The sequence below is a fragment of the Nycticebus coucang genome, chromosome 6 (assembly GCF_027406575.1).
Source record: "Nycticebus coucang isolate mNycCou1 chromosome 6, mNycCou1.pri, whole genome shotgun sequence".
Taxonomy (NCBI): domain Eukaryota; kingdom Metazoa; phylum Chordata; class Mammalia; order Primates; family Lorisidae; genus Nycticebus; species Nycticebus coucang.
In genome coordinates, this window is record NC_069785.1 from 42,959,313 (window position 1) to 42,981,297 (window position 21,985).

At 46.7% G+C, this 21,985-nt stretch overlaps 1 protein-coding gene, 1 non-coding gene and 1 pseudogene across 4 annotated transcripts in view; 1 reads left to right on the plus strand and 2 right to left on the minus strand.

Annotated features, from left to right (window-relative positions):
• Nucleotides 1-3,413: 3,413 nt before the first annotated feature.
• On the plus strand, nt 3,414-3,551 carry LOC128589280 (U4 spliceosomal RNA). The gene has a single exon (XR_008380882.1). It is a non-coding gene; the product is annotated as a U4 spliceosomal RNA (small nuclear RNA).
• Nucleotides 3,552-3,824: 273 nt separating this feature from the next.
• The window catches only part of INO80 (INO80 complex ATPase subunit), a 180,402-nt gene continuing 162,241 nt past the window's right edge, over nt 3,825-21,985 (minus strand). For 2 of the 3 annotated variants that reach the window (XM_053595851.1, XM_053595849.1), the window contains exons 30-36: nt 20,659-20,817; nt 18,838-18,940; nt 17,937-18,025; nt 10,581-10,736; nt 10,185-10,344; nt 9,000-9,215; nt 3,825-5,428 (exon numbers count right to left, since the gene is read on the minus strand). In XM_053595851.1, the coding sequence (XP_053451826.1) occupies nt 5,211-5,428; nt 9,000-9,215; nt 10,185-10,344; nt 10,581-10,736; nt 17,937-18,025; nt 18,838-18,940; nt 20,659-20,817 (1,101 nt within the window). In that variant the 3' untranslated portion in view covers nt 3,825-5,210. The remainder of the gene's footprint in view (nt 5,429-8,999; nt 9,216-10,184; nt 10,345-10,580; nt 10,737-17,936; nt 18,026-18,837; nt 18,941-20,658; nt 20,818-21,985) is intronic. The other variant, XM_053595850.1, reaches the window with a different exon arrangement.
• On the minus strand, nt 13,915-14,026 carry LOC128589537 (uncharacterized; annotated as a pseudogene).

The window sequence follows — 21,985 nt, forward strand, 5'->3', positions numbered from 1 at the left end:
TGTTTTAAAATGAGAGAAAGAAGAAAAAAACCCTGAGAAAAAACATACATGGGACTGAATTTTCCTGGAAATGCTAGCATTTCATTTCCTGTCATCAGGTGAATTAAGTTGAGCAACAGGAAAAATAGTAAGTACTATTTCCTACACAGGGCTTCCTGGTTGAGGTGGGAACAAATAAGCAAAGATCAAAGGGCAGAGCTGGAAGATACCCTAGGGGCCTATTATTCCAGATATGCTCAGAAGTTTGGTTTCAAGTCACACCCTAGATCTTAGGAAACAAAGTCTGAAGGTGATTCATATGCATATGAACTTTGAAAGGCATTGCCTTAAAGGGATGATTGAAAAGGTTTCAAATTTTTTTTTTTTTTTTTTTGTAGAGACAGAGTCTCACTTTATGGCCCTCGGTAGAGTGCCGTGGCCTCACACAGCTCACAGCAACCTCCAACTCCTGGGCTTAAGCGATTCTCTTGCCTCAGCCTCCCGAGCAGCTGGGACTACAGGCGCCCGTCACAACGCCCGGCTATTTTTTGGTTTGCAGTTTGGCCGAGGCCAGGTTTGAAACCTCCACCATCGGTATATGGGGCCGGCGCCTTACCGACTGAGCCACAGGCGCTGCCTGAAAAGGTTTCAAATTATTGTTTTCATTATTATGTTTTGAGACAGAGCCTCAAGCTGCTGCCCTGGGTAGAGTGCCTTGGCATCACAGCTCACAGCAACCTCCAACTCCTGGGCTCAAGTGATTCTCCTGCCTCCGCCTCCCAAGTAGCTGGGACTACAGGTGCCTGCCACAACGACCGGCTATTTTTTGGTTGTAGCCATCATTGTTTGGTGGGCTCAGGCTGGATTTGAACCCGGCAGCTCAGGTATATGTTGCTGGCATCTTAGCCACTTGAGCCACAGGTGCCAAGCCTATTATTACTTTTTGAGACAAAATCTCACTCAGTGCCTTGGCATCAGCCTAGCTGACAGCAACCTCAAACTCCTGGGTTTAAGTGATCCTCATGTCTCAAACTCCCAAGTAGCAAGGTATACAGGCACCTGTCACAAGGCCAGCTAATTTTTCTATTTTTATTATTTATTTATTTACAGTTTTGGCCGGGGCTGGGTTTGAACCCACCACCTCTGGCATATGGGGACAGTGCCCAACTCCTTTTAGCCACAGGCGCTGCCCTCTATTTTTTTTTTTTTTGAGACAAGGGTCTCACTATGTCGCCTTAGGTAGAGTACTGTTACATCATAGCTCATAGCAACCTCAAACTCTTGGGCTTAAGTGATTCTCTTGCCTCAGCCTCCCAAGTAGCTGGGACTATAGGTACCCGCCACAATGCCTGGCTATTTTTCTGTTGTAGTTGTCATTGTTGTTTAGCAGGTGCAGGCTGGGTTTGAACCCACCAGCTCTGGTGTATGTGTCCAGTGCCCTAACCACTAAGATATGGGTGCTGAGCCAATTTTTCTTGAGACAGAATCTGATTATGTCACCCTCGGTAGAGTGCTGTGGCGTCACAGCTCACAGCAACCTCAAATTCTTGGGCTTAAGCAATTTTCTTTGTCGTCGTTTGGCAGGCCTGGGCTGGATTCGAACCTGCCAGCTCTGGTGTCTGTGGCTGGTGCCTTAGCTGCTTGATCTACAGGTGCAGAGACTAAATGCAAAATCTTTACATAGAATGTTAAGAGCTGCTCAGGCCGGTGCCTGTGGTTCAGAGTAGGGCTCCAGCCCCATATACCGAGGTTGGTGGGTTCAAACCCAGCCCCGGCCAAACTGCAGCAACAACAAAAAAAATAGCTGGGCTTTGTGTGGTGGGCGCCTGTAGTCCCAGCTACTCGGGAGACTGAGGCAAGAGAATCGCCTAAGCCCAGGAGCTGGAGGTTGCTGTGAGCTGTGACGCCATAGCACTCTACCAAGGGCAACAAAGTGAGACTCTGTCTCCAAAAAAAAAAAAAAAAGAGCTGCTCAGTTCTCATTAACAGTAGGAAAAATAAGGCCCTTGATGTGGTGGTTCAAGCTTGCTGTCATCTTAGCAATCTGGGAGGCTAAGGCAGGTGGATTGTTAGCTCAGGAGTTAAGAGACCATCCTGAGCAAAAGTGAGACCCCATTCCTACAAATAGAAAAATTAGCCAGGTTGTAGTTGTGAGTGCCTGTGGTCCCAGCCACTGGGAAGGCTGTTGAAAAAGGATTGTTTGGCCCGGCGCCTATGGCTCAAGCAGCTAAGGTGCCAGCCACATACACCTGAGCTGGCAGGTTCAAATCCAGCCCTGGCCCGCCAAACAATGACGGCTGCAACCAAAAAATAGCCGAGCGTTGTGGCGGGTGCCTGTAATCCCAGCTACTTGGAAGATGGAGGCAGGAGAATCGCTTGAGCCCAGGAGTTGGAGGTTGCTGTGAGCTGTGAAGCTATACAGCACTCTACCCAGGAGGACAGCCTGAGGCTCTGTCTAAAAAAAAGATTGCTTGAGCCCAGGAGTTTGATGTTGCAGGCTGTGTGCTATCACATTTTACCCAAGGCAAAAAAAAAAAAAGCCAGACTTGGTGGCTCATGCCTGTAATCCTAGTACTCTGGGAGGCAGAGGAGGGTGGATTGTTTGAGATCACAAGTGTAAGAGAGCAGCCTGAGCAGAAGTGAGATCTCCTCTCTACTAAAATTTGAAAAAAGTAACTGGGCATTGCTGGGTGTGGTGGCTCATGCCAGTAATCCCAGCACTGTGGGAGGCTGAGGTGGGAGGATTGCTTGAGCTCAGGAGTTCGAGGCTTGTCTGAGTGAGTGAGACCCCCGATTTATGAAAAAAATGGAAAAACCCAGCTGGGTGCCGCGGCTTCGGAGGCTGAGGCAGCAGGATGCCCACAGCTGGAGTCTGAGGTTGCAGTGAGCTACGATGCCATTGCCCTCTGCTCAGGGTATAGGGTAGAACTGTGTCTCAACAAAAAAGTAACTGGGCATGGTGGTGCATGCCTGTAGTCCCAGCTATTCAGGAGGCTGAGACAAGAGGATTGCTTGAGCCCAAGAATTTGAGGAGGTTGCTGGCTGTGAATGACCTGCTAGCATGCCTCAACAGTAAGAATCTGTCTCAAAAAAAAAAGAAGGGCCCAGAAGTATCCGATCATGCCACTGAAGATCAGGAAAATGAAAGACTGATCTTAGTGACTGTGGGTGAGCAAAAGCTACCTAGGAGCCAGCCCACCCTGATCAAATGTGTGCAAGGTAAGCAAAGCTAAGGAGGTCACAGCCAGCACACTTGGGAACAGCGTTGTTAAGCTCAGAGAAACACTGAGAGTCCAGGCAGAGCTCTTCCTCTTTGATCACTGAGTTGTTTTCCAAGTCCGGATGTCCTTGGAATTCCTAGGAACATATTCCTTTTTGTGATTCTTACAAGTATGGCTAACTTTGAGAACACTGTCAGTATTAAGATTCAAGCTAGCTTTGCACAGTGGCAGTATCGTAGCCAATGAGGTTTATCTGAGGCGTGATTATTGCTAATTGAAAACTTTTCCCAGTCCTCTGCCATGACTTGAAATATATTCATCATTGGCAATTTTTGACATTCTCTACAGAGACTGAAGTTAAAAAAAAAGAAATAAGATTTAAGCTGCCCACGCCTAGATCCCAAGTCATAAAAAGCTGACACTCAAGAGCCTTGGCCACCATATGCCAGGCACTTGGTCAAGCCTCATCTCTGCAGGCTGGAGGTCGATTCCTGAGCCTAATTTTAATTCTGCCAGTGAGGAAACATCTACAGCTAACTCCCTGTCCCACTAACCCCTATCCTCTCTGCCACATCCATCAAGGGTTCCAAGGAGAAGCAGCTGCAAAGATCACAGACACCCCAATTTACATAAAATTATCTCACTCCATTTTATTTAAGATTTTTTTTTTATCCAGTTAGTAAAAGAAAGATGTGTCTCTCTTTATACATATGTACAAGTTCAGTTATAAAAATAGACAGCACATTCAAAGAGAAAAAAGGCTTGGCATTTTTCTGATTCCCTCTAAATAGCATCTGTACACAGGAGTCTGGGTTTGCGTAGGGGAATCTTAATGATTTAAATTAAATGATTCCCCTACGACCTCCACTCCAAAAAGTTTTAAAAATCAATCTATCTAAACTCAATTCCGCGATTTTCAGGTGTGCAAATTAGAGGCTGGCCCGCCTGAAGCACCTGCTCCACCAGGGACATCAGGCAGGTAAGCAGAAACACCTCCCATGCAAACACTGCCCCTCTGCCTGTGCTGGAGGGTGCAAATGCAGGCCAGTGGGGCTGGTGCTGGGACTGGGAAGGCCAGTGCCCAGCTTGCCCTCTCTCTCCACCCCTCTCTACCTCACTCCTGCTGTCCCTTTCTTTCTCAGTGCAATACAGACAGTGCATACAGCCAAGCAGGGGGCTGAAGGGTGAGGGTGGGGAGACTGTGCATTCAGGACAGGCAAAGGGGAGTCTACAAGAGGGGCAGTGAGGATGTCCTGCTGATTGAGGTGGCTCCTGGTCTCTTTACTGGCTTCTGGGAGTCCCTTGTGTGAGAGCTGCTGCTACTGTTGCTGGTAGGACCTGAAGGTTCTCTGGTGTGAACCATGCAGGACAGGGGAGGCAAAGCTGAGAACACAACTGCCTGTGGGTAAACTTCCTCTAGCCTCTGTCATCCTGACCAGGCACTCCTTTCTCTTACACTCAACTGTTCTCTTCAGTGATGACGCTCTGGCAAATAGTTTTTGGAGACCTGGGGAGCTGCCCAAAGACTGTGGACATCAGGTACGTGATCTCCTCCCTTCTGAACCCTATAGGGAATCTTTCACAACCTCAAGAGAGGTCTCCATCATGGAAGGCTCTTCACAGCACCAGTGGAGCCTTTGCAAGGGACGTGATCAGAGCCGAAGAGAGGAATGGGAACAGAGACGGTGTGCCTGAGCATGTGAAGGGACTGTGTCAGGCCCTTCCCTGGTAAGAGGTTTAAGACTTGGCTATACAGTTCATGTGAGATGCTGTGGGCTGATCCCTGTCCTGGGCCTTCCTCCTATAGGTACCTCAGACACTCCTTTTGAGACACAGGTGATAAAAGTGCTCACACCAACCACCTGTCTACGCTTCCCTTGCTGCAACTGGACATCTCCGCCCTTTGACTCAGGATGTTAAGATGCTGCACTGGGCAAGCCATCCAAAGACAATTTGCAGGCCAGGACTCTAGACCCTGGTTTGGTTGAAGGAAGCTGGAGGGTCCAGATGTTACCGTCCTCCAGATGGGTTGGTGCCTTTGCCCTGTTTCCGGACAAGGGAGTCTGAGGCTAGGCTGCTGGTCATGTGGAGGGTCTTAGGAGTCCCAGGAACATTATTTCCTTTGCTCAAAGGTGAACTCAAGGGAGAAGAGGCGCTTGAAGGTCCAAAGTCAGCAAGGCCAGCAGGCCGAACAAGGGATGTTTGCAGAGGACTGCTGGCAGAGATTCCTGTGGGGATGGAGAGAAAGACAAGAGTATAACACCAATCCTGCGTGAGCTTCCTTGGAACCTGTGGTCTTGGAAACCAGAGTCCAGGCTGGAGGACAGGTGGTGAGGATTCCCTGCCTACTATTCTTTGCCAACTTCTTTTTGGCATGTTTGCTTGCTCTTCCTTTCATCTGGTCTTTTCAGTAAGAGGGATGGGATTTTTTTTTTTTTTTGCAGTTTTTGGCCAGGGCTGGGCCTGAACCCACCACCTCCAGTATATGGGGCCGGCACCCTACTCCTTGAGCCACAGGTGCTGCCCCGAGGGATGGGGTTTTAAGAGAAAATGGTACCTGCCTAGTTCTCTCCATATTACCTCACCCACAGAGATCACCTTGGTACTGTGAACAGTGCACATACCATCTGGGATGCCGAGGATACAGGATGAGAGTTGTAACCTAATAGACACCAGTGCAATTTTCTTTTCTTTTCTTTATTTTTCTTTATTTATTTGAGACAAGAGTTTCACTTTGTCACACTCGGTAGAGTGTCGTGGTGTCATAGCTCACAGCAACCTCCAACTCTTGGGCTCAAGCAATTTTTTTGTCTCAGTCTCCTGAGTAGCTGGGACTTTAGGCATCTGCCACATCTGGCAATTTTTTCTTCTTTTTAGATAGGGTCTCGCTCTTGCTCAGGCTGGTCTCAAACCTGTGAGCTCAGGCAATCTACCTGCCTTGGCCTCCCACAGTGCTAGGATTACAGGTGTGAGCCACCATGCCCAGCCTGTTTTGTTTTTTTTGAGACAGAGTCTGACTATGTCACCTTTGGTAGAGTGCCTTGGCATCACAGCTCACAGCAACCATAAACTTCTGGGCTGAAGCGATTCTCTTGCCTTAGCCTTCCAAGTAGCTGGGACTATAGGTGCCTGTTGTTGTTTAGCTGGCCCAGGCCAGGTTTGAACCTGGCAGCCTGGGTGTATGTGGCCAGCGCCCTACTCACTGAGCTATGGGCGCTGCCGTTGGCCTGTTTTATTTTTCATTTTTTTGAGATAGAGTCTCACTCTGTTGCCCATTCTAAAGTGCCATAGTATCAGTGTAGCTCAAAGCAATCTTGAACTCCTAGGTTCAAGTAATCTTCCTGCCTTAGTCTTCTGAGTAACTGATACTATAGGCACATGCCACAACACCTAGCTAATTTTTCTACAGAGATGGGGTTGCACTCTTGTTCAGACTGGTCTTGAACTCCTGAGCACAAGCCATCTGCCACCTCACCCTCCTAGAATGCTAGGATTACAGGTGTGAGCAACCTGGCTTTTCTTTTTTTTTCTTTCTTCTAAGGGTTATGATTAGTAGTTTCCCTCTTAATTTCATAGATGGTATCCTCTACTCTCTAGTAAGTTGAGCCAGAGAGCATAAGGTCTATGCTCAAGCAGTTCTACTTGTATTGGCTGTAGCCATTTTTGCTCTGCAAGCCCTATCACTTCAAGGACGCAGTTCAAATCCCTCATCTTTAGTGATGACTCTCTGGGCAACTGGAAGCCAGCCAAATCCACTTCCGTTATCTAACATGACTCTTCTACTGTTTGTTGCATACTGGTTTTACTTTCCTAAAAAAGAATTCAAAGTGCTTGGTTGGTAGACATGACTCTCGCCTCATACATGGTGGAACTAAAGGTAACACCTAAACTCCTTCCTTTCCCTTGCTTTGCATTCCAGTTGCCAAGCATGGTTGATTTTTCTCAAGCTGCAATTCCCTCTGTCTCCTTCACTCCTGCTGCCCTCTTCTCAGTCACATACCTAGGAGAAACACTGATGGGTGTCATGCTCTATCCCAACTACAGATGAGACCCTGCCGCAGCAGCCTTGACATGACTGTTGTTTTCCAAGGAAGTGGTAAGTTCACAAAGGGTTAAGAAACACTGGGATAGGCTATTATAATTCGTATTTCCTGGATGAACTGACAATGAAAGTTGAGATTCCTATAGCAGGAGAAAGGGGAGGTAAAGTACTGAGCACATACTACAGGCCAAGCATTTTCTATATGAGAATGCCTTTACTTGCTACATTCTATGAGCTGATACTAAGCTTACATTTTGACTCATTTATTTTTTTTGAGACCGAGTCTCACTTTGTCACCCTTGGTAGAATGCTGTGGTGTCATAACTCACAGCAAACTCAAACTCTTGGGCTCAAGTGATACTCTTGCCTCAGCCTCCCAAATAGCTAGGACTACAGGCGCCCACCACAACACCCTATTTTTTTGTTGTAGTTGTAGTTGTTATTGTTTGGCAGACCCAGGCTGGGTTTGAACCCCAGGTGTATGTGCCCAGTGTCCTAGCCGCTGAGCTACAGGCCTGAGCCTAAGCTCACATTTTGAATGGGGAGAGAGGTCTGTAAGTTGGCTCTCCCTTTCTCACTACACTCAGATGTCTGTATTTCATAGCTATCATTATCGTTCGCATAATACAGGCACAACAGCCACTTCTCTTTTCAAACTGTACACATGATCTTGGTACACCTGCTATGTTCCTGCCCATCAGGTCTTGCATGTCTTTCCAACTTTGACTCCCATGCTTCTCTTCACTGACACTGCCAAATCTGTTACCAGTTGAATGAAATCCTTCCTCATCCTTTTCCTTTTTGAACTGCAGCTTGGCAACCTTATCAGTAGGTCCATGGTTCCTCCTCCTCCTATCCTATAAGCATAGTGAACCCTCCCCTCTCTTTTCACAAATCTGTATACTGCCTTTATTGTTGTTTTTTTTTTTTTTTTGGTTTTTGGCCGGGGCTAGGTTTGAACCTGCCATCTCCGGCATATGGGACCGGCGCCCTACTCCTTGAGCCACAGGCGCCACCCGCCTTTATTGTTGTTAAACATACTGCATACATGGCTTCCCCTTCTCATTTGTAGAATACGCTTAGGAGCAAGGTCGATACCTTATACTCCTATGCACACAGTGGGTACTTACTACTTATGATGATGGATCACATAGCTGAATGAATATTAACTATGCTAGCCTGGATTACTGAAACGTGGCTCTCTGAAAAAACATAGGAAGAAAAACAGTTTTCAAAAGGAGGAAAAACTCGGAGTGTTCAATACTATAGCCCACAATTCAGCTCTCTCTTTTCACACCTACTTCCAATTCAAAGGTGGCACTGTACCAAGTCATAAAGCCAAGGGACAATCAAGACTGTTCAACGCGGGTGGCGCCTGTGGCTCAGTGAGTAGGGCGCCGGCCCCATATGCCGAGGGTGGCGGGTTCGGACCCAGCCCTGGCCAAATTACAACAGAAAAATAGCCAGGCGTTGTGGCGCGCGCCTGTAGTCCCAGCTGCTTGGGAGGCTGAGGCAAGAGAATCGCGTAAGCCCAAGAGTTAGAGGTTGCTGTGAGCCATGTGACTCCCGGTACAGTGAGACTCTGTCTCTACAAAAAAAAAAAAAAAAAAAGACTGTTCAATGCAAAGAAGCAGAACTTCAATCTGGGCTCTAGGAAGGAGGTTCTTGGCCTGAGAGTTTTTCACATGTTCTACCTGGCAGAATTTCCAGACTGTCCCTGATAAGAAGAAGCCTAAAGCCACCCTGGGCTTCCGCACCTTTAGATACATTGTACCCGTATGCAGCATAGGCAGCTGCAGAGGCCGCTGCAGCCCCTGCCTTGGCTCCTGCCATTGCAGCGGCACTGCCCGCCGTGGACTTCCGGCTTCGGCCCTTCCCTGCTCCTTTGGCTGTGCTTCCTGAACCTTTGGGGCGGCCTCGGCTTCGGGCTGAGTGACCACGTCCTGCAGCTGGCATTTCCTGAATGGAAATTCCTGTGGGAACAAATGGGTCAAGAGGAAAAAAATGAATCTCTTCAAAATGTTAACATAATCTTTCCTTGACAGGGAAAGCTAGGGGGTGTTTATTTCCCTCTTCCCAGGGTGTTTGTTTAAGGACCCCTGGGAAAGGGGAAAGGTCTATGTCTCAATTTAATGGGTAGGCCACTGAGACATAAAGAGTTGCTAAGAATTCTAAACAGCTAAAATATACTTATTCCTCAAACCACTTTTCATTGTAAAGAGTGGTCCTGCAACACCTGAATTTCTCCTTTAAACCAGTCTGTTACTAATTGACTTGCTACTGAGATTCACCTGCACATTCTAATGTGCTCCTGACTTGAAGACTAAACTAATGCTCCCAAATTTTAAACTTAGAACTCCCCAAGGAATAGCAAAAACACTGGTCCTCACACAACAAACTGAGGAAAGGTCCAGAAAGGCTAACTTTAATCAAAAACTAGCAAAAGTAAGGGTGAAATATGAAAGACAGGGATGAGTAGAAAACAACTTTTAAATCTTTATAAAGTTCTTATTCTGCTTTCTCTAAACCTTTCTTTCTTCCTTTGACTTGACAGGACTATAGAAAGAAGAAGCTCCCAGCCCCGGCCAAACTGCATCCAAAAAAAAATAGCCGGGCGTTGTGGTGGGCGCCTGTAGTCCCAGCTGCTTGGGAGGCTGAGGCAAGAGAATCGTGTAAGCCCAAGAGTTAGAGGTTGCTGTGAGTCATGTGATGTCAGGGCACTCTACCCGAGGGTGGTACAGTGAGACTCTGTCTCTACAAAAAAAAAAAAAAAAAAAAAAAGAAAGAAGAAGCTTACAAAAATCTTCTTGCTCCCTTCCACTCCTTTATAAAGAAAAAAGTAAATGCCATTATTTTAGAAGGAATCAGGACCGTATCTACCACCAAACCAATGCTGGGTAGTGGACCAGGCCCAAGATGGAAGACACAGCAGCAGCACTTACCATTCACAGTGTCTGAGACAGAGCCTGTTATAGATGCAGGAGAGTTGGTAGCTCGAGACTGAGGGGCTGAGGAGGCTGGGTCATCCACAATGACCAGCATGTCACTGCTGCTCTCATCAGGGGGAATGGAGCCAGTGTGCAGCTCACTGCTGATAGAGATCTAGAAAAGGAAGAGTTGAGATCACTACTACTCCCAATACCTGCCACGTATGGCTTTACACCCATGTAAGAACATGCATCATAGGTGAGGCTAGACCCACCCTCTCTGGCACTCAATAAGCCAACTTGTCTTCATTTGCTTTTCTTCTTATGGATCATATGTGCAACCCTCTTCTATAAAGCAGGAGGACTCCAGAGAAAAAAAGGCTGCCCAGCAGTGTGTCCCCACAATCTCACCTCACTGAAAGGACTGGGCATGGCTGAGTCCACGCTAATGAAGGAGTCGTCCCCATCAGCAGAGAGGTTGGAGTTATCAGCCGAGGGAACAAATGGTATCACCAGGTTCACACCTTCTTTTCTCCTTTTCCCATCCAATTCATCTTCTTTTTTCTTCTGGGAACACACAGATCAGGAAAAATGGAAAAAATATTGAGGATGCACTTTCAAGAGAAAATGGGATTAAGGAAGAAAAAAAGAATAGAATTTTTTTTTTTTAAATTTTCTTTTTTCTTTTTTTTTGGGTTTTTTTTTTTTTTTTTTTGGTAGAGACAGAGTCTCACTTTATGGCCCTCGGGTAGAGTGCCGTGGCCTCACACAGCTCACAGCAACCTCCAACTCCTAGGCTTAGGCGATTCTCCTGCCTCAGCCTCCCGAGTAGCTGGGACTACAGGCGCCCACCACAACGCCCGGATATTTTTTGGTTGCAGTTTGGCCGGGGCCGGGTTTGAACCCGCCACCCTCGGTATATGGGGCCAGCGCCTCACTGACTGAGCCACAGGCGCCACCCTTTTTTTGGGTTTTTTTTTTTGGCCGGGGCTAGGTTTGAACCCGCCACCTCCGGCATATGGGACCAGTGCCCTACTCCTTGAGCCACAGGCGGCCTCCCAAGAATAGAATTTTTATTCTTTACTTTCTTTCTTTTTTTTTCTCTGAGATAGTCTCCAGCTATTACCCTGAGTACAGTGCCGTGGCATCATAGCTCACAGCAACCTCCAATTTCTGGGCTCAACTGATTTCTTGTTGCAGTTTTTCTATTTTTAGTAGAGACGGGATCTTGCTTTTGCTCTCACACTGGTCTTGAACTCATGAGCTCAAGCAATCCACTCACCTCAGCCTCACAGAGTCTTTCTTTCTTTTTCTTTTTTTTTTTTTTTGTTGAGACAGAGTCTCACTTTATGGCCCTCGGTAGAGTGCCGTGGCCTCACACAGCTCACAGCAACCTCCAACTCCTGGGCTTAAGCGATTCTCTTGCCTCAGCCTCCCGAGTAGTTGGGACTACAGACGCCCACCACAATGCCCGGCTATTTTTGGTTGCAGTTTGGCTGGGGCCGGGTTTGAACCTGCCACCCTCAGTACATGGGGCCGGCGCCCCACGGACTGAGCCACAGGCGCCACCCTCTTTTTTTTTTTTTTTTAATTGAGACAGTCTCAGTTGGTCACCCTCGGTAGAGTGCCATGCATCTTAGCTCACAGCAACCTCGAACTCTTGGGTTGAAGTGATCCTCTTGCCTCAGCCACCCAAGTAGCTGGGACTATAGGTGCCCACCACAAAGTCTGGCTGAGGTCTCCCTTTGGCTCAGTCTGGTTTTGAACTCATAAGCTCAGGCAATCCACATGCCTCAGTCTCCCAAGTGCCTGGCCTCTTTCTTTCTCTCCTTCCTCCCGTATTTATTTTTTTTGAGACAGAGTCTTACTTTGTTACCCTAGATAGACTGCTGTGGCATTGTAGCTCACAGCAACCTCAAAGTCTTGGGCTCAAGCAATCCTCTGGCCTCAGCCTTTCAAGTAGCTGGGACTACAGGCACCCGCTACAATGCCGGGCTATTTTTAGAGACAGGGTCTGGATCTTGCTCAGGTTGGGTCTTGAAGGTTTGATCTCAAGCGATCTGCCCACCTCAACCTCCCAGAGTGCTAGGATTACAGGTGTAAGCCACTGTACTTGGCCTATTCTTTACTTTATAAACATCTCAATTAGCACATATATATGTATAACCTCAAACTCTTGGGCTTAAGTGATTCTCTTGCCTCAGCCTCCCAAGTAGCTGGGACTACAGGTGCCCGTCACAACACCAAACTATTTTTTGGCTGCAGTTGTCATTGTTGCTTAGCAGGCTTGGGCTGGGTTCGAACTCACCACTCTAGGTGTATGTGGCCAACGCCCTGCTGACTGAGCTATGGGCACTGCCTCAATTAGGATATTTTAAAGAAAAACTTCATAAGAAGGGATGGCTAAGGCGCCAGCCACATACACCTGAGCTGGCGGGTTCGAATCTAGCCTGGGCTCGACAAACAATAATGACAGCTGCAACCAAAAAACAGCTGGGCATTGTGGCGGGCGCCTGTAGTCCCAGTTACTTGGGAGGTGGAGGTAGGAGAATTGCTTGAGCCCAGGAGTTGGAGGTTGCTGTGAACTGTGATGCCGTGCACTCTACCCAGGGCAACAGCTTGAGGCTCTGTCTCAAACAAAACAAAACAAAACAAACAAAAAAAAGAGTTTATGTGTATTTAGTGAAAACTTCTTCGTTTTCCTTCCTTCCTTCCTTCCTCTCCCTCCCTCTCTTTATTTTTGAGACAGAGTTTTACTTTGTTGCCCTTGGTAGAGTGCCATGGTGTCACAGCTCACAGCAACCTCAAACTCTTGGGCTTAAGTAATTCTTTTGCCTCAGCCTCCCAAGTAGCCACAACGCCCAGCTATTTTATTGTTATAGTTGTCATTGTTGTTTAGCAGGCCTGGGCTGGGTTCAAACCTGCCAACCCCAGTGTATGTGGCTGGCACCGTAACCACTGAACTATGGGTGCCAAGCCGAAAACTCCATATTTATAAAAAGAGAAAAATTAGCTGAGTGTGGTGATGCACACCAGTAGTTTCAGTTACTTGAGAGGCTAACACAGTAGGATCACTTCAGTCGAAAAGTTTAAGGTTGCAGTAAGCTATGATGATGTCACTGCATTCTAGCCAGGAAGACAGAGACCCTGTCTCAAAAAATAAATAAATAAGTAAAATAAAATGAAATAAAATGAAAATAAAAAGATTACAAAACAAAACAAAACAAAAAAAGTAGGACAAGCTACTAAGTCCAAGCACATTGACCTAGACCATACCAAGCCTGATCCTCCCAGGGTGAGGGATGTGGCCAGCCTCTGGTATATCCAAGCTGCAGCACTTGTTGGGGCTGAATGAACCCAGTTCCACAACAGAGTACAATGTTTTCGATACGTTTTCTGTATATCTGTTTATTTATTTATTTTTTTTGAGACAGAGTCTCACTTTGTTGACCCCGGTAGTGTCATGGCATCATAGCTCACAGCAATCTCAAACTCTTGGGCTTAAGTGATTAAGTAGCTGGGACTATAGGCACCCAGCACAACACCAGGCCAGTGTTTTAGAGACAGGGCCTTGCTTTTGCTCAATCTGATCTCGAACTTGTGAGCTCAAGCCATCCCCCTGCCTTGGCCTCCCAGAGAGCTGGGACTACAGGTGCCTGTCACAGTGCCTGGCTACTTTTGTCACAGTTTGGCCAGGGATGGTGCCCTACTCACTGAGCCACAGGTGCGGCCCAATTTTTTTTTATGTCAGGCGGGTAATGTGCTGACCTCCTAACAAGATTAGTGTGAGGCACATCTCACACATGAGCATGAAAACTCAATCATCAGGGCGGCTCTTGTGGCTCAGCGAGTAGGGTGTTGGCCCCATATGGCGGGTTCAAGTCCGGCCCCGGCCAAACTGCAACAACAACAAAATAGCTGGGCGATGTGGCGAGTGCCTGTGGTCCCAGCTACTTGGGAGACTAAGGCAAGAGAATTGCCTAAGTTCAAGAGCTGGAGGTTGCTATGAGCTGTGATGCCATATCACTCTAACGAGGGCGACAAAATGAAACTCTGTCTCTTAAAAAGAAAAAAAAAGAAAATCCAATCATGCTTATGAACTACAAAAGGATCTATATACATCCATTGAAACTTGTGACTCAGCTATACTAAGCATCTCTAAACCAAGTTCGATAGGGCTCTGTCACTGTTTAGGGACCTGAAATCATAGAATGAGCTTGGATACATCTGGGAATCTCTTTCACCCACAGCACTACTGCATTTTTATCTACATCTATAGTAGGGTTAATAAGGCATATCTTTGTGCAGGTTACAGTACCACTGGGCATTTATTTATTTTTATTTTTTTGTGATTTTTGGCCAGGGCTGGGTTTGAACCCGCCACCTCTGGCATATGGGACCAGCGCCCTACTCCTTGAGCCACAGGCGCCACCCAGACACTGGGCATTTATTGTTCCCTTTTTTTTTTTTTTTTTCCCGGCTGAGGATAGGTTTGAACCCACCATCTCTGGTATATGGGACTGGCACTCTACTCCTTTGAGCCACAGGCACCACCCTTTTTTTTTTTTGCAGTTTTTGGCCAGGGCCAGGTTTGAACCCGCCACCTCCAGTATATGGGGCCGGTGTCCTACTCACTAAGCCTCAGGGGCTGCCCCTGGCATTTATTCTTCTATGTTTAGGGCAGAGATAGTATGTGATGCAAATTGGTTTTACTTTTTTTTTTTAGAGACAGAGTTTCACTTTGTCGCCCTTGGTAGAGTGCTGTGGCGTCATAGCTCATAGCAACCTCCAGCTCTTGGGCTTAGGCGATTCTCTTGCCTCAGCCTCTAGAGTAGTTGGGACTATAGGAGCCCGCCACAACGCCTGGCTATTTTTTGTTGCAGTTTGGCCGGGACTGGGTTCGAATCCACTATCCTCAGTATATGGGGCTGGCGCCATACCCACTGAGCCACAGGCGCTGCCCAAGCTATTTTATTTTAAATAGTAGAAAGTAATAGGTTAGATAATTGAGGGTGGAGTCATTAAGAGAGCCTCAGGAAATAGGTAGTGATAGCGGCTCAGGCTAGGATGATTCTTTTTTTTTTTTCCAAACAGAGTCTTACTCTATCACACTGACCAAAGTCATAAGCTCACTGCAACCTCAAACTCTGGGGCTCAAATAAACCTCCTGTTTTAGTACGTAGCTGGAACTATAAGCTCATGCTACCATACCAGTCATTTTTTAATTATTATTATTTTTTTTGAGACAGCCTTAAGCTCTCGCCCTGGGTAGAGTGCTGTGACATCACAGCTCACAGCAACCTCCAACTCCTGGGCTCAAGCGATTCTCCTGCCTGTGCCTCCCAACTAGCTGGAACTACAGGCGCCTGCCACAACGCCTGGCTATTTTTTGGTTGCAGCCGTTGTTGTTTGGCGGGCCCGGGCTGGATTCGAACCCGCCAGCTCAGGTGTATGTGGCTGGTACCTTAGCCGCTTGAGCCACAGGTGCTGAGTCCTTAAAATTTTTTTGTAGAGATGGGGTCTCACTCTTGCTCAGGCTGGTCTTGAACTCCTAGATTCAAGCTATCCTCCCACCTCAGCCTCCAAGAGTGCTGGAATAACTGGTATAAGCCACCACACCCAGCCAAATTTTGATTTTTCATTCCTAGGATTTTTCAACTTTGTAAATGACCTGAGTACTAGAGGCATCCTTCAGGTTAGAAATAGTTCTGCTTAGGATGAGGTTTAACTGAGGATGTAGATTTTGCAACAGGAAGAGCTGGTACATCTACTGGAAGATGATGGTATAATACAGAGAGGCAGGCTGGATGTGATGGCTCACACCTATAATCCTCTGGGAGGCCGAGGCAGGTGAACAACTGGAGCTCATGAGTTTGAGACCAGCCTGAGCAAGAGTGAGACCTCATCTCTGAAAAAAACAAAGAAAAAATAGCTGGACACTGTGGCAGGCGCCTATAGTCCCAGCTACTTGGGACATGCTGAAGCTAGAGGATTGCCTGAGCCCTAGAGTTTGAAGTTGCTGTGAGTTATGACACCATAGCACTCTACCCAGGTGACAAAGTGAGACTCTGTCTCAATAAATAAGAATAAAAAAATTATACAGACAAGGTGGTGCCTGTGGCTCAAAGGAGTAGGGCACTGGCTCCATATACTGTTGGTGGCAGGTTCAAACCCGGCCCCAGCCAAAAACTGCAAAAAAAAAAAAAATTATACAGATAGGTGCTTAGGCTACTGACCATCAAAGCCATATGGGCAAAGGGACATGAGACCCAATACAAGCTTGGGTAGAGGGAAGAAGCTGATCCACTTAATGCAGAAGGAGTTTGAACATGTGGCAGATAACAGGAAAACCAAACAGGACAGGGAAATGGGACATGAACAAGGATTTGAGGGACCAGAGCTATGGAGATACCTGAAACTCAGGGAGCTATCTTGTTAAAGATTATTCAGCTAGGGCTGGTGAAGATGAGAAGGGTAATACAACCCAAAGTAAAACAAACTCACCAGAAAACATTAGCATTCTCTCTCTCTCTCTTTTTTTTTTGTAGAGACAGAGTCTTACTTTATGGCCCTCGGTAGAGTGCCATGGCATCACATAGCTCACAGCAACCTCCAACTCCTGGGCTTAAGCGATTCTCTTGCCTTAGCCTCCTGAGTAGCTGGGACTATAGGCGCCCGCCACAACGCCCAGCTATTTTTTGGTTGCAGTTCAGCTGGGGCTGGGTTTGAACTCACCACCCTTGGTATATGGGGCCGGCACCTTACCAACTGAGCCACAGGCGCCGCCCAACATTAGCATTCTCAATCAGATAGTAAAACTGGGCATGGGGCTCATGCCTATAATCTCAGCTGTTGGGAGGCCAAGGCAAGTGGACTGACTGAGCTCACAGGTTTGAGACTAGCCTGAGCCAGACAGAGATCACCTCTCTAAAATAACTGGGCATTGTAGTGGGCACCTGTAGTCCTAGCTACTTGGGAGGCTAAGGCAAGAGAATCACCTAAGCCCAAGAGTGGGAGGTTGCTGTGAGCTGTGACACCATAGCACTCTAATGGGGACTACAAAGTGAGACTGTGTCTCAAAAAAAAAAAAAAATGCAGAATACAAATGCCTACATACAGTAACTAAGAAAATACCATGAAGACTACGTTGAACAGTTTGATGAGAATATTTCAGATTGTATATGAAACCTGCACATTGTACCCCTTGATTGCATTAACGTACACAGCTATGATTTAACAATAAAAATAAATTAATTAAAAAAAAAAAAGGTTTCCGGGCGGCGCCTATTGCTCAGTGAGTAGGGCACCGGCCCCATATGCAGAGGGTGGCGGGTTCAAACCCAGCCCCAGCCAAACTGCAACAAAAAAATAGCCGGGCGTTGTGGTGGGCGCCTGTAGTCACAGCTGCTCGGGAGGCTGAGGTAAGAGAATTGCGTAAGCCCAAGAGTTAGAGGTTGGGGTGAGCCGTGTAATGCCACGACACTCTACCTGAGGGCAGTACAGTGAGACTCTGTCTCTACAAAAAAAAAAAAAAATGTTTCCATAATTAAACTGTGACCATCAAAAGAGTGTGCGTGGGGAGTACCAATCTACCAAGGCTGCAAATCTTCTGGTCAAATGTATGTCAGCCCAGAATTGCAATTAGTCACACAAAGCTAGAGCTAGATATCAACCAGCAATCAAGATAACAAACTACATACTCCAAAGTCTTTTCTCTAACACTCCATACCCCTGCAGCTCCTATCTGCCACCCCAGGCTGGATATACCTTCTCTGCATACTTCTCCCTTTTCCGTTTGCGCTCTTTAACTCGGTTGCTTTCTTCCTGCTGCCGTTTCTCTTCCTGTCGCAGTCTTACTACCAAGAAAATAAAGAACAGATCTGATGACATACCTGTGGCAATCATAACCTTCATTCTCTGAAATCAAAGTGGACATGCCCTCTGACGTTTATGTTCTAAGATATGATTTCTACCTAGTAATATTTAAGGCTGGTAACGCATAGTTTTTTTTTTTTTTTTTTGGTTTTTGGCCAGGGCTGGGTTTGAACTCGCCACCTCCAGCATATGGGACCAGCGCCCTACTCCTTGAGCCACAGGTGCCGCCCAACGCATAGTTTTTTAACTTAGAACAGAGTTCTTAGATACCTAATACATTTTGGGTTTAAACTGAGATTCCACTTAATTATTATGGGCCTTTTCTTGCCTTGTCTTTCCCTCTCTTTTTATTTTCAGCCTTTTAATATCTCTGCTTTGTGCAGATTTGAGTACAGTAATAGGACTTTTAGAAGGTGCTGGCAAACGTGGGCTTATTTTCTGGATGTGACACTGTGGAAGTCCTCACAGGCTCACAAGATAAATAGGAACCCAAAGTTCTAAAAAGGCAGAAAGACATAGCACACTGTATGGCAAAAGCAGTGTGCTTCTCCAACTTCCCCTTAAAAATATTTCTCTAGGCAGAAGAACAAATTCATTAACACTGAGAAGTTGAGTAAAGCCCTTCTTGAACAAGCTAAAAGTCACATGAGTCATATTTACTTCTAAATACATACAAATTTTGCTTTTTCTACAACACATTCTTGCTTGGGTTTTCATATAGCCAAGTATGCCTTCCGTTCTCAGCTATGTGGATCTACAGAAGAGAGTTCATAAAGTGGTTTAGAGTACATACGTTTCTTCTCCAACTCTTCATCGTCTAGAAGAAGACTAACCACCTCTTTGGGTTTCAAGGTATCTGGTTTAAAGTTTCCACCTGAAATCACCATCCGCTGAATCTACACCAAACCAGATCAAAACATCACTTTCAGGCATTCCTTCCCTTATGGCAAATATCCAGAAAGAATTAAACATCTTTCTTTTTTTCCTTTTTTTTTTTGAGACAAAGTCTCAAGCTGTCACCCTGAGTAGAGTGCTGTGGCATCACAGCTCACAGCAACCTCCAACTGTTGGGCTTAAGCGATTCTCTTGCCTCAGCTTCCCAAGTAGCTGGGACTACAGGTACTTGACACAATGCCTGGCTCTTTTTTGGTTGTAGTTGTCCTTGTTTGGCTGGCCCAGGCTGGATTCAAACCCACCAGCTCTGGTGTATGTGGCTGGCGCCCAGCCAAGAATTAAACATCTTTCTCAACTTGCTCCGTAAGTGAGGTTCCTAGTTTCCTTATTTCTTTCTTCTGGATGGTGTTGACTCACTCATCCAGATTATTAGTTCAACAGAAAGGAAAATGAGAAATTCATTGCTTGGGACTGCTAACTGATGGCTAAAAAGTCCAATAATTCTGAACCAGGATAGAAAGAAAACAAAATTAATCATTTCCTCAGAAACTAGCAAATGTGGCATACAAGTCTGAGGCAGATAAGCTGAGAGCTGAAAAGTATCAATCCTTGGTGATGCCTGTAGCTCAGTGGGTACTACACAGGCCACATACACCGAGGCTGGTGGGTTCGAACCCAGCCCGGGCCAGCTAAAGCAACAATGACAACTGTAACAACAACAACAAAAAATAGCTGGGTGTTGTGGTGGGTGCCTATAGTCCCAGCTACTTGGGAGACTGAGGCAAACAAATCGCTTAAGCCCAAGAGTTAGAGACTGCTGTGAGCTGTGACTCTACCAAGGGCAACACAGTGACATTCTGTTTCAAAAAAAAAAAAAAAAAAAAATCAATACTTCGTCCTCTGAATGTTAGAAGCAATTAACTGGTGTTAGTCTCCACATGAACAATGGCAAGTCTAGGCCATGGATACCATTCTGGTAAAAAGGGAATGAGGCATGGCCAGGGAGCAGAGATTGCAGTTGTATAGGACCTGATTTTCTTTTCTTTTTTTTTTTGTAGAGACAGAGCTCACTCTATGGTCCTCGGTAGAGTGCCGTGGCCTCACACAGCTCACAGCAACCTCCAACTCCTGGGCTTAAGCGATTCTCTTGCCTCAGCCTCCCAAGTAGCTGGGACTACAGGTGCCCGCCACAACGCCCGGCTATTTTTTGGTTGCAGTTTGGCCGGGGCCGGGTTTGAACCGGCCACCCTCAGTATATGGGGCTGGCGCCTTACCGACTGAGCCACAGGCACCGCCCCTGATTTTATTTTCTATTTAGAAGAAATTAAGTGTCTGTAAGACCTATGAAAGGCAAGAAAGTCTTTTTTTTGAAACAGAGCCTCAAGTTGTTGCCCTGGTAGAGTGCTGTGGCATCACAGGTCACAGCAACCTCCAACTCTTGGGCTTAAGTGATTCTCTTGCCTCAGCCTCCCCAGTAGCTGGGACTACAGTCACTGGCCACAATGCCCAGCTATTTTTTGGTTGTAGGTATCATTGTTGTTTGGCAGGCCTGGGCTGGATTCGAACCTGCCAGGTTTGGTGTATGTGGCTGGCGCCTTAGCTGCTTGATCTATAGGCGCAGAGCCGGCAAGAAAATCTTAAATAGATTCAGTCCAGTCAATGTGGCTAAACTTTTTCTATTTTCTCCACCAGTATCGTAATTTCTCTCCATTGTGCTTACCTCACTCTTCTCCTTGGCTCTCTGCAAAATACGTTCTTCAATGGTACCCTTACAGATGAGCCGGTATACAGTAACCTGCTTTGTCTGCCCCAAACGGTGGGCCCTGTCCATGGCCTGCTGGTCCACAGTGGGGTTCCAGTCACTATCATAGAAAATCACCTGTACAGGCAAAATGAGAATATAGCAAGATTGAAGGACTCTTAGGATAGACCAGAAATTCAGAAAGCAACCACGCCACTATCTATTTGCACCTCTGGTTGTCATTAGGGTAAGATTTTTTTTTTTTTGAGACACAGTCTAACTATGGTGCCTCGGTAGAGTGCTGTAGCATCACAGCTCACATCAACTTCAAACTCCTGGCTTAAGCGATTCTCTTGCCTCAGCCTCCCAGTAGCTGGAACCACGGCGCCTGCCACAATGCCTGGCTATTTTTTTGTTGCAGTTGACCCCGGTTGGGTTCAAACCCACTGGCCTCAGTGTATGTGGCTGGCACCGTAACCACTGTACTACAGGCGCCGAGCTAGGGTCAGATTTTTTTTTTTTTTGAGAGAGAGTTTCTGTCACTCTGGGTAGAATGCTGTGGTGTGACAGCTCACAGCAATCTTAAACTCTTGGGCTCAAGTGATCCTCTTGCCTCAGCCTCCCAAGTAACTAGGAATACAGGTGGCTGTCCAGACACCCAGCTAGTTTTTTTTTTGTTGTCACTTTTTTTTTTTTTGAGACAGGTTCATTTTGTTGCCCTCAGTAGAGGGCTATGGTGTCATAGCTCACAGCAACCTCAAACTCTTGGGCTCAAGTGATGTAGACCCTGCCAGAACACCTGGCTATTTTTTAGAGGTGGGGTTTTGCTCTTGCTCAGGCTGATCTCAAACCTGCGAGCTCAGGCAATCCACCCACCTCTGCCTCCCAGAGTGCTAGGATTACAGGCGCGAGCCACTGTGCCTGGCCTTTTGTTCCTATTATTGGGGTCTCACTCTTGCTCAGGCTGGTATTGAATTCCTGAGCTCAGGTGATCCACCAATTTCAACCTCCTAGAGCAATAGGATTATAGGTATGAGCCATCATGCCCTGCCTAGATTGCTTTTTAACATCTAAGATGAGGGCTGGGTGAGGTAGCTCACGCCTGTAATCCTAGCACTCCGGGAGGCCAAGGCGGGTGGATGGTTTGAGCTCACAGATTACAGACCAGCCTGAGTCAGAGCGAGACCCCACCTTTAAAAATAGTCGGGCTTTGTGGTGGGTACCTATAGTTCCAGCTACTTGGGAGGTTGAGGCAAGAGAATCACTTAAGTCCAGGAGTTTCAAGTTGCTGTGAACTGTGACACCA